The sequence below is a fragment of the Gracilinanus agilis genome, chromosome 4, assembly GCF_016433145.1.
Source record: "Gracilinanus agilis isolate LMUSP501 chromosome 4, AgileGrace, whole genome shotgun sequence".
In the NCBI taxonomy this organism is placed as follows: Eukaryota; Metazoa; Chordata; class Mammalia; order Didelphimorphia; family Didelphidae; genus Gracilinanus; species Gracilinanus agilis.
Window position 1 is genome coordinate 25,752,267 of NC_058133.1, and position 10,945 is coordinate 25,763,211.

At 47.9% G+C, this 10,945-nt stretch overlaps 1 protein-coding gene across 1 annotated transcript in view; it reads right to left on the bottom strand.

The window, feature by feature from the left end:
- Positions 1–1,671: 1,671 nt before the first annotated feature.
- Positions 1,672–10,945, bottom strand: part of LOC123245804 (carnitine O-palmitoyltransferase 2, mitochondrial-like) — a 38,356-nt gene continuing 29,082 nt past the window's right edge. The window contains 5 exon segments of the mRNA XM_044674804.1: positions 1,672–1,830; positions 1,832–2,195; positions 3,811–4,510; positions 8,441–8,547; positions 9,214–9,294. Coding sequence (XP_044530739.1) covers positions 1,672–1,830; positions 1,832–2,195; positions 3,811–4,510; positions 8,441–8,547; positions 9,214–9,294 — 1,411 coding nt within the window.

A 10,945-nucleotide genomic window follows, 5' to 3' on the forward strand; every position in this document is an offset into this window, starting at 1 on the left:
ATGCTGTGTGCTTACTGAGCCCGCCCCTGCTCTCAAGGAGAGTGCATGCTACTTCCCCCAGCAGAAATAAGTTCCTTGAAGCTCTTTGAAGACCAAGAGATTGCACCGAGGGTGTTTAGGATAGTCCCTCAGACAGAGGAGGACCCAAATCAATGCTGGCTGATTACCCAAGTTGGCTTTCTTTTTTAAAAAAATCTTCTTGTGCACATAATCAGAGAGGGAAGAGCCAAGATGGCAGCATAGTAGCAGACTCTTGGAGCTGCTCCCTTCCAACTGTTCATTACAAAGCATCTCAAGAGAACAGAAATCAAAACCAAACAAATAAAGGGGCTCTCCCACTGGATACAGTGTGAAAGGTAGACAGTGAGTGGGGATTCCCACACTATAAGGGGGTGAAACTGCACAAGTCAAAGCACAGGCTGACCAAGCCAGGGCCAGAAAAATCTCCAAATTCTTGGGGGCTGGCTAAAAGCACCATAGGCACAACCCCTGAGGGTTGTGACAGGCATTGGCAGTGAGACTCCAAACTAAATAACATGGAGCTTGGTCCTTGCAGTGGGGCAACAAAGGTGGGGAAGGTAGCCTCAGGGCAAAATTTGAAGAACTCTACATAAAAACTTTCTTGTGAGAGTTACTATTTGGTGCTAGAAAATCCCTTGGATTCCCTGGAGGAGGAGGAGAACAGAGCAGTCTCTCAGGAAGCACACCCTAATGTTCATCAGTGCCCTCTAGGAGAACCAGAATTAGGGAAAGGGGGACCCTGATGGCCTGATTAAGATCAACATGGGGAAAGGAGGAGAAGCCTTATTTCCCAGTCTAAACTCTCTTCTGAGACAGAAAATCTCTTATGACACTCAGTACCCTAGGCAACTCTGCTCCTGGAGGCTCTAGGGCAGTGATGGCAAACCTTTTAGAGATCATGTGCCCAAACAGCACCCTCACACTGCCTGTGAGCCCCCTGAATTACCCCAGACAGCGGAGGAAGAAAGTGCTCCCACTGGGCTGCTGGGTGGAGAGGCAGGACATGTGAACATTGTCCTCAGGTGTGATGGAGTGGGGGAGGGGGGAGGAAGGGAGCAGCCTCCTCCCTGCTGTCGGGGCATGGGTGCCATGTCTTCACCAAAATGGCTCTAGGGCTTAGCCCAACTTGTCCTTCTGTAATTCTCCCTGTCTCTCTCTGGGTCAGGTTTCTGTCCTTGGTGTTCTTGGGAAACTAAGGGGCCCTGGCTGGTCTTAGCTAGTTTGCATCTGTCTGTGGGTAGAGAGACTAGTAAGAGATATGGGCAGCTGGAAGAGAGAGTCATGGAGGAGAACCAGCCCTTCTAGGAGTGTGGCTTTTCAGGCCCTTCCCCCTCATTCTTCTCCTCTCCTCTCCCATATTTAGATCAAGGAAATCCTTAGAAAAGAGATGCCAACAGCTGATCTGCATACAGGGAAGCACATAGACTTCCAGAGAAGGGCAGGGAGGGGGTAGAGTGTTGGCCCCTGCCTGGGGCAGATGCCAAGCACAGCAACCCTGGGTAATCCCCCTATCCCCGGGTACCTCCTAGCCCTCCAGGAGGATTCCTCACCCCTCGGCCCAATACTCACCACTTGCAGCCTCTTGGACCAGCTGTTTATGGTAGACCGAGCACTTAAAAAGCAGGTTCTGCAGATCGTTTACATTGTACTTCAAGGGTTGCTGGATGAAAGCCTTGGAGCACTGCATGGTGTGAATGGAGGTGGGGTGGATAACCTCTGTCCGGCCATGCTTGAAGGCGGCAGTGCTGCATGGCTCGTGGGAGGAGACCATGTGGCCATACAAAGAGAGGAACGCCATCTGGAAGGCGAGCTGGACCATGGCATCCGGGCTCATGCCCTGCTGCTTTAGGAAGATCCTGCCCCCCTTCTCAAAATGGACCAGCTGGGTGGAGAACGTCTGCACTGACAAGTCATAGCTGACTCTGGCACTCTCAATGCCTGCCCTTAGGGAGTCGTCCAGATGGAAGTTGAGCTTCCTCACAGCGCTGGAGGCATCCGTGGCCACAGTGTCCTCCTGGGGCATGATGGCGGGTGCCTCGATGCTGTCTTGGAGCACGTCTTTCATGAAGCGAAGAATGGTCAGCAAGTCGGCCCAGGAAGGCTCAAAGCTGATGGCAGCAGAGCCATCTTTGGTAAGGATTAGGCTGAAAGATTTGTCGAACCAACGGTTGTACCTGTGAGGGAATTGAGGGGATCAGGACAGCAAGAGGTTAATTGTGGGAACTGGGGGAACCACAATGACTCCAGCTTGGGACTCAATTCTGGAGTTAGGTCAGTTCTCTTTCTATTCAATTAGGGGCCTAGTCCAAATTCTATCCTGTGAGAAAAGTTTATTCAATCGGGAGAACTGGGAGAAAACCATATTGCACTGTTTGTACCTAGTCCTGAGTGGCTGTGAAACGGGACCACCTATACCTGCTGTTTAGAGACCCTTAAACCAAGGCCCCGAGTTATGCTGACCAGAAATGCAGTCAGATGCTAAGACTAATGGAAGGAGTTTTCTCATAATTGTATATCTAAAGCAACCTATATGTCTTATCTGAAAACTGGCCCCATATTGATCAATGAGTTATTATTTCCCCGTCCCTTTGATTATTTACAGAGACTTAGAGGGAGTGGGATGCCTCTTTTTTGGCATTCAGGGAACTGTACCTGCTCACTCTTTCCCTCCCAACTTGGAAAGCCACTAATCTTTCCTGCAATTAGAAATCAGATTACCTAATGTTGCATCCTGGTTAGTTGTTTCCTTTTAATGAATTGGTCTTATTTTTTTTTTAAACCCTTAACTTCTGTGTATTGGCTCCTTGGTGGAAGAGTGGTAAGGGTGGGCAATGGGGGTCAAGTGACTTGCCCAGGGTCACACAGCTGGGAAGTGTCTGAGGCCAGATTTGAACCTAGGACCTCCTGTCTCTAGGCCTGACTCTCAATCCACTGAACTACCCAGCTGCCCCGAATTGGTCTTATTTGAATTGTTTTTAACTCATAAAAGTTGCCCCTCTACCCCCTGTATTTGGGGTCAGGCCTAAGCTGAGGAAGGGGCCTGGTCCCGATTTATTGAGCAATTGGCATACGTTACTTACTAAATTGATCTGCTGGGAAGTGCAAACTTTCATTTCCTCAGTCATTTCCTCATTACAATTTTTGGCAATCAGTTATGTTGAGTTAGAAATCCAACCCCCCAGCCAACAGCCTTTCTGAAAACTCCCTAGAGTACTCTGGCATCCACTAAGGGACGGACCTTTTAAAGGAGACTGTCTCTGGAGGTCTGCCTCCTGCTCTTCATCCCCACTTCTTCTGAGCTAAGGAAAGGGTTGGGTTTAATTTTTTTTTTTCAGTAAGGCCTGGCAAGTGCCCCTGGAATTGGTGTAACACCTGGAACTGGGGAGTTTAGGGTTTAGAGTAAGTTCTTGGTTTTCAGAAGTCATGATAATAAATGAGTAGTTCTTGGGTAGAACTTTGGTAGTTTGTTTACAGACACTAGGGAGGAGTGGGATGCTTCTTTTTTTCTGAATTCAGGGAATTACACTATCCCCCTCCCAAATTGGGAAGTCCCTAATTCCAATTAGGTATCAGATGACCTAATGCTGTATGATTTCCTTTTAATGAATTGGCCTTAATTATTTTTAATGTATAAACGTATCTCCCCCTGTACTTGGGGTCCCCTAAGCTGAAGAGGGGGTCTGGTCCCAATTAGTTTGGGCAATTGGTACACATTGCTCAATAAATTAATCTGCTCAGAAGATCAGACCTTAGTTTTCTCAGTCATTTCATCTTTTTCTCCTTACATACCCGTTGCCAAGCAGCATGGTCTGAGTCAGGTGGTTGGGGTCCTGTATGAACAGATCATCCAGACACAGGCAGAAGATGGCTGTCTCAATCTTCTTTAAGGCTTCCTGGTTGCCACTGATCCAGAGATCTTGCCTCAGTTTTGCCCAGGTGTCTCGTTTTTCGGTGGTCAGATAAGTCAAGGGGAAGTCAGGAATGGGACTCTTGTCAGAGAGAATATACTTGAGATTGGCATGGACTTCCGAGGCCCTGATCATTGTCCCATCTTTGTGAAGTATGTCAAACACATAAAAGTTCCCATTCTTCAGCACCAGAAGGTGCTTTGCCCGCTCTTCCGTGTGAAGTATGTCGCGTGTAAACTTGGGCAGACGGGCGGTGTTGAAAAGCCTGAAGTTCGGTGACATGTCCATGGGGTAGACATTAAACATGGCAGCAATCTGGCACACGATGGCCTTGGGAATCCAGCGGATGCACTCCTTGAAGAGCTTGGTGTCTGTCTTGTCTGGGTAGAGGTGCAGCACCTCAGGCTCAAGCAAGCCGTTTCTGAAGGCCCTCATGAAACGGATGATGGAAATGGTCATGTTGGTAGCCCGTGTGAGCTGGTCGTTAAACTCAGTCTTGGGGTCGTGTTTGAAAGCTAAGCCTACATTCATGTTAAATGCAGGTGGTTTGCGACGGGATAGATAAGAATTCAACCATATATCTAGAGAGAAAGGAATGTTAAGAGGTCAAAAGAGCAGGAGAACTGGACTTAAGTCTTGGCTTTGCCGTGTAACCTCAGGCAAGTCAAGGATCCTCTCAGAACCTTGGCTTCTTCCTCTGTAAAATCAGGGATTTGAGTTCACTAGCCTCTTTGGGTAGTGGAAAGCACTCTGGAGTGAGAGGATCTGAATTCACATCCCTGCTCTATAAATGACCACCTGTATGCACTCAGACAGATTCATTCCCCTCTCTAGACCTCAGGTTTCTCATCTGTAAAATGAAGGGGAGTACACCAGACCTGTACGGACACTTCTAGCTTTCGATGTACAACCCAATGATCCCCAAGATCCCCTCCTGCTCATATCCCTTGACTGCTGGATTCCTAGAGTTGGTGGAATGAACAAGTCATCCTATCCTAAAGGCCACTGATGGAGCCATAGGATACTTTAGGCCCACTGAGGAAAGCAGCAATAAAAGGCAGGTCTGTACTTATGCTCTGAGATCTTTGGCAAGGCTGATTTCTAAGCAAAAACTACAGGCCTTTGTTAGTAGCCATCTGGCTGGGCTCTAGATAAGGCTCTAGATAAGGTGGGCTAAAGTTGCATGGCACAGCTCCTTGGGCAGTAAGCCTTGAACCATATCTACAAAGCTGAAGCACTACTCCTTTAAGGCAACAGACCTTAGGGCTGTATCTTCATGGACAAGGAGAATACATGTATGCGAAGACCAAAGAAACCTTTGTAGTTTCTGGTGTAAACAGCTTGTCATCCCCAAGACCGAACTGCACAGCTGTGGCCCCCCACCCTTTCCTGTATTCCCCTAATTCCTGACTGGTTCAGTATGTTGTAATGCTTCTTTAGTTACTAGAGCAAAATTTCCTATAAATATCGGACTTAACTCTCAATAAAGCTGAATTTGTGGTACAATAGCATGTCCCTCTCAGGCCCATTCATTTACTCAGTCACTGGGACTCCTGCTCTACCTACTGTCTGTCTCTATATATATCTCTGGCTCCCTCCCTCCCTCTTTTTCTCTGTCTCTCTCTCCCTCTCCTCCTCCTCCTCCTTCTTCTCTCTCTCTGACTCTCCTTCTCCCTCCCTCTCTCTGTCTCTCTCTGTCTTCCCCTCTCCTCCTCTCTGTCTCTGTCTCTCTGTCTCTGCCTCCCTCTCTCCTCCTTCTTCTCTCTCTGTCTCTCTCTCTTGCTTCCCCAAGTTGGTTCTCTGGAAGCCACAAACTCTATCCTTTCACTGGCACCTCACAGTCAGCCCTTAACAGGCCACTGGAAGGAAAATCTTTCCCCATTGGTGGAGATGCAGGCCGGGCCCTCACTCTTTAGACATGCAGCAGCCTCAGCGCCTTCTGGCTTCTAGTTTCAAGAGGGAAGATGAGAAGCTGACCAGGAGTGCACTCAGGGCTGGGCACTCATCTTCACCTGTCCATGGGCTTTAGGGTGGGATTATATGAGGTATCCAAAGGCGGGAACTGCTCTGTTTTTAGTATTCTCAAAGGCTCAGCACAGAGGCCAGCATGATGGAAGGGCGGGGGGCGCTTTGTAATTAGCAAAGAGCTTTACAGACAGTAGCCATGTGATCCCCACAACCCAGGGAAGGGAGTATGATTATCAGTCCGTCATCCCCATGACCATATGGGTGAGGAAACAGAGGCAGGCAAGGTGAAGTAACCTGCCCAGGGTCACACAGCCAGTATATGTCTGAGGCTGGATTTGAACTTGGGTCTTCCTGATTCCAATATGCTATGTATTGTGGTGCCCCTCTAGTGGCTTATAGTGGAAAGGACATTGAATGTGGAAATCAAGAGTACCAGGGTTGAAATCTCACCTCTGTCCCTCCCTATGGAACCTTAGATTAGTCACTTAGCCTTTCTAGGCCTCAGTTTTCACATCTGTAAATTAAAAGTTGGACACAACGGTTCTGAGGTCCTGTCTAGCTCCTAATCTAGGTGCTCAATTTATTGAATTGAATTGATATATCATGTGCATTATATTGTGAATATGGAAACTAAGTGGGGACTTCATCATCCTATTGCCATGGAGGATTTTTGACATCTCTTTCCACTGTCTGTGTGTGTGAGACACAGCGAGTGAGTGAATGAGTGAGCCAGAGTCAGAGAAGAAAGAGAGAGGGAGACAGAGAGGCAGACAGAGAGAGAGACAGAGACAGAGAGAGACAGAGAGGGAAAGGGGGGGAGAGACCCTTTCTCTGGTCACATCATTCTCCTCCTCCAGAACCCCAGTGGCTCCCCATTGGCCACAGGTCGCACTCGAGTTTGACTTGCTCCATGGAATTCCCTGATTGCTTCTGGAAGCCCGTTCTTGCCCCATTTCTCGGTCTGTCTGAAGCTGAGGCTGATTCTCCCCTCAGGGGGATCTCAGACCCTTCCTTCAGGTCCTCAATTCAGCAACTTCGATTTCAACAAACATTTGACCTTCAAATAGGTCCCAAAGAGTTAGTTGGAGAACAAAAAGGGTCCCTGCTCCAAGGAAGCAGTCAACCCGATAGGAGAAATATAATATTCTTATCACTTCCAGAGACTGAGGAGGGGGAGGAGGAGGAGAAGAAAAAGAAGAGCAGCTAACATTTATGTAGCACTTGAAGAGTTGCAAAGCACCTTACAAATATTCTTGTTTAATCCTTACAACAAACCTGGGAGGTTGGTATTGTTGTTATCCCTATTTTACAGATGAGAAGACTGAGGTAGTCAGAGGTTAAGTGTCTTGCTCAGGGTTACACAGCCAGTAAGTGTCTGGCCAGATTTGAACTTAGCTCTTCCTAACTCCAGGTCCAGCACTTCATCCCCCTGGATGCTCCACACTGATCTATCTCAGGGTGAGAACGGATGTGGTAGTGAGGCTCTCAGTCCTTCTACCGCTCAGTAGAGTCTTTCTGAATTCCCTCATTGTACCCCAATGGCTGGTTCTTGTCTGGTTGGCACAAAGGATGGTCCTGTATTACAGGCTGCTGAGCTCGGGTTTGAGAGTTCTGGGTCATCTCTGTGCCACACGTGTGGTCCTAAAGGGGTGGCTTTCCTGTCCTGCTCTTCTCTTAATATTTCCAGAGCTCGGCACATTGCAATGCCTTCTTGGTTTAGAACCCAAGAGATCCTGCCATGAGCTTTGGCAGCCATTGCCATAGTCCAGGGGGAGGGGGCTTGAGAGTCAGAAGAGGAGAGGCACCAGGCAGCAATGGGCAGGGGGTGAGGAGGGAGGCTGCTCCCCATCAACTACTGCTCATTTCCCAGTTTGGAGGGAGGGAGGGCCTTATTAGTGATGAATAACCTCAAGGTGGACAATTTAGGCCAGGCTCTTTTTGTAGGAACATGCCAGAGAAAATGGGCAGTGTTGGATGGAGGTATAAGTCACAGCTAGGGGGCACCACAGAGCCCTGGATCTGGAGTCAGAAAGACGGGAGTTCAAATCCAGCCTCGCTTATCTATGTGATCCTAGGCAAGTCACTTAATTTCTATTTGCCTCTGTTTCCTCAACTGTAAAGTGGGTGATAACAGCACCTCTCTTGCAGGGCTGTTGTGAGGATTGAATGGGTAACAGTTGTAAGGTATTTGCGTGGCACGTAGTAGGTGCTTAATAAATGCTTATTTCTTCTTCTCAAGCCCAGAGCTCCGTCTCTAGAGGCAGAGGAAAGCAAGGTCACAAGCTGGGGAGCCACAGCTGGAAGCCAGGTCTCTTGGCCTTATCCTGCTTCACCCTTTTCATGTTAAAGGTGGGAATGGTGTGGTCCAGCAGGGTCCAGCCAGGCCTGCTCTGACCTCCTGGAGAACGGCTTCCTTGATGAAGAGGAGGAACAAGGAGAGAGACTCCCAGCTCCAGGGCTTGGGCCTCTTCCAAAGCTTGTCCCCTTTGGCTTTCATCCCCAAGAGCCTCCTCTCTGCTCGCCCCCCAGCAGCAGCCTCCTACCTGAGATATAGCTAGTGTGCCGACTGTGCTCATCCTGGAAAACCAGCATGTTATGCAGGTCTTTGCCAACTCCATGTTGAAATTTGTAGGAAAATTCTTCTGTTTTTCTGAAATAATAGAAATAATAGTCTAGGTTTGTTGAGTTTCTCACTGGCCTTTGGGAAAACTGATGAAGGCTACACTTTCAGCTTCCTCCCCCCAAACTGCTTTCTCTACTCCCACTTCCTACCTTCCCTGGGGATGCACTAGCTATTCTGGCCCCTGGCCTTTGTAGACCAGCAGTCCACCTTTGGCTTCCTCCACTTCTGTTTCCTGTCTCTGGCTGTCTAAGCAATCAATCAATTCAACCTCGGCCTATACTGTATTATTATTAATCTGTTAAAAACTATCAGGGCAGCTGGGCGGCTTTGTGGATAGAGAGCCAGACCTAGAGACTGGAGATCCTGGGTTCAAATCTAGCCTCAGATGCTTCCTAGATGTATGACCCTGGGCAAGTCACTTCACCCCCATTGCCTAGTCCTTACTATTCTCCTGCTTTGGAACTAATGGAAAAGTAAGGGTTTTAATTCGGAAAAAAAAAAAAACCTCCAACCAACAAAGCATTGCTAATCAATCACTACTTAGCCTGAAGTTGATTGACAGTTGAGTCAGCCAAAGACTTTCCTGGGAAGGGTCTCCTCCCTTGCCCCCATTGGCCCACCCTTCTCTCCACTTAGCCCTGGTCCTTATAGAACATTTAGCTTCTTATTTTTGCTTCTTTATCATGGATATACCTGAATTGATCTGTAGATAACAGAGGTTCCTGTGCTCTCAGGTATCTTTTGATAGAGTCTTCAAGTTTGGGAATGGGCAATCTGAAGGATAAAAGGTCACATTAGTCTCTCCACAGCCTGGCCCCAGGCTCTGAACAAGAGGGGCTGCGTAGGGGCTCCCCTAAGTCATCACGAGGCCCTGCGTGTGGTGAGGAGAGGACTGAGACCTGCAAAGAACCTTCGAGATCTTCTAGGAGGACTTCATTTTGTTTTATGTGTACCCACATAGCCTTCCTCCACCCAAAGGTCCAGCCATCCGCTATACAGAAGAGGAGAAAAAAACAGTTCAGGAAAACTCTCCACTACTTCAGGCATGACCGATAGCCTACGGGGCCCAACCCTTCACTCCAGGAATGGGGCGAACTATGTAAAGACATCGAGCCTGGATGCGGAATGCCAAGCTTGTAGAACACCTGAGGGACTTGTTGGAAACAGTAATGAGGGAAGTCCAACCTCGCCCCTCTTATTTCTGTCTAAGTGTGCTCATCCCCAGTCATAGCATCATCATTTCATAGCATTTTGCTTCAATTTTTTGTTGTTCTTGGCCTCTGGTGTGGGCTGAAAAGTCCCACAAACTGTGCCAAGAAACTGCACACAATCAAAAGACCGTGGAAACAAGAACTAGATGATTCGAATGGGGCCCCCTTTCAGATAAGACATATGAGTGGCTTCAATTCACAATTATGAGAAAACTCTTCAAATGAATCTTTAGACATGACCGAGGTCACTGGTGGGACCTGGACAGCAATGCAGGTGGTTCAGCTCCCTGTCACACAGGGAAGGGTTCCACACTCACTGCCCTTCTTGGGCTCTGCACAGAATTAGGCAAAACTTGACCCCAAATTGCCCTGGGATCTTTAACATATCATTAGCATCTCATTTCCATTGTGGTTTGCTCCCCCTAGTGGGCAGAGGGAACCATGGGTAAAGCCACACAGACCAAAGTTGATCATGAGAAATGTGACATCAGGGAACTGATGTTCCCTGGAGACATGGGGTGACAACTGCCCCAAGGATCTTAGTAACCACACCTCCTTACCTTACCTTCACTACTTACTTACTAGACTAGCTGCTCTGTTACTACATTTTCTCATAATAAAGCTTGTTTCCTTAGAATGGACTCTGTTGAGTCATCAATCAATTCTTTGGATGAGATCCAATAAGCATTAACCCCATGGCATTTACTCCAGTTTACAGCCAAAGAAACTGAGTGCAAGAGAGGGGGAATGATTTGACCACCGTCACAGAGGTTAAGCTAGGACTTGAACCTAAGCCTCTTGACTCCAAACCTAGTATTTTTTTTACCACACCCTGCTGTAAGTGCAATAATTATTCTCTGATTGTCTGATGCAATGAATGGGTAAAAGCCAGCTCTTTGGAGCCGACTGCCAAGGTAACAGTTGTACCTGAAGTTGTACTAATGCTGCCAGACTCCATGGTTGGAACAGGCCATGAGACTTGGCATGTCCCTGTAATATGATCTGTAATAGAATTCTCCTGAATCTGGCACAACCACATAACTTCATTTCCCTACAAGGTGGAGGTAAGCCATTGCCCTCTATTAACTCCAGGATCAAAGACCAGAGAATGTGAGAGATAATTTTAGTCCAACACTTCCTTCCTTCCTCCCTTCCTTCCTTCCTTCCTTCCTTCCTTCCTTCCTTCCTTCCTTCCTTCCTTCCTTCCTTCCTTC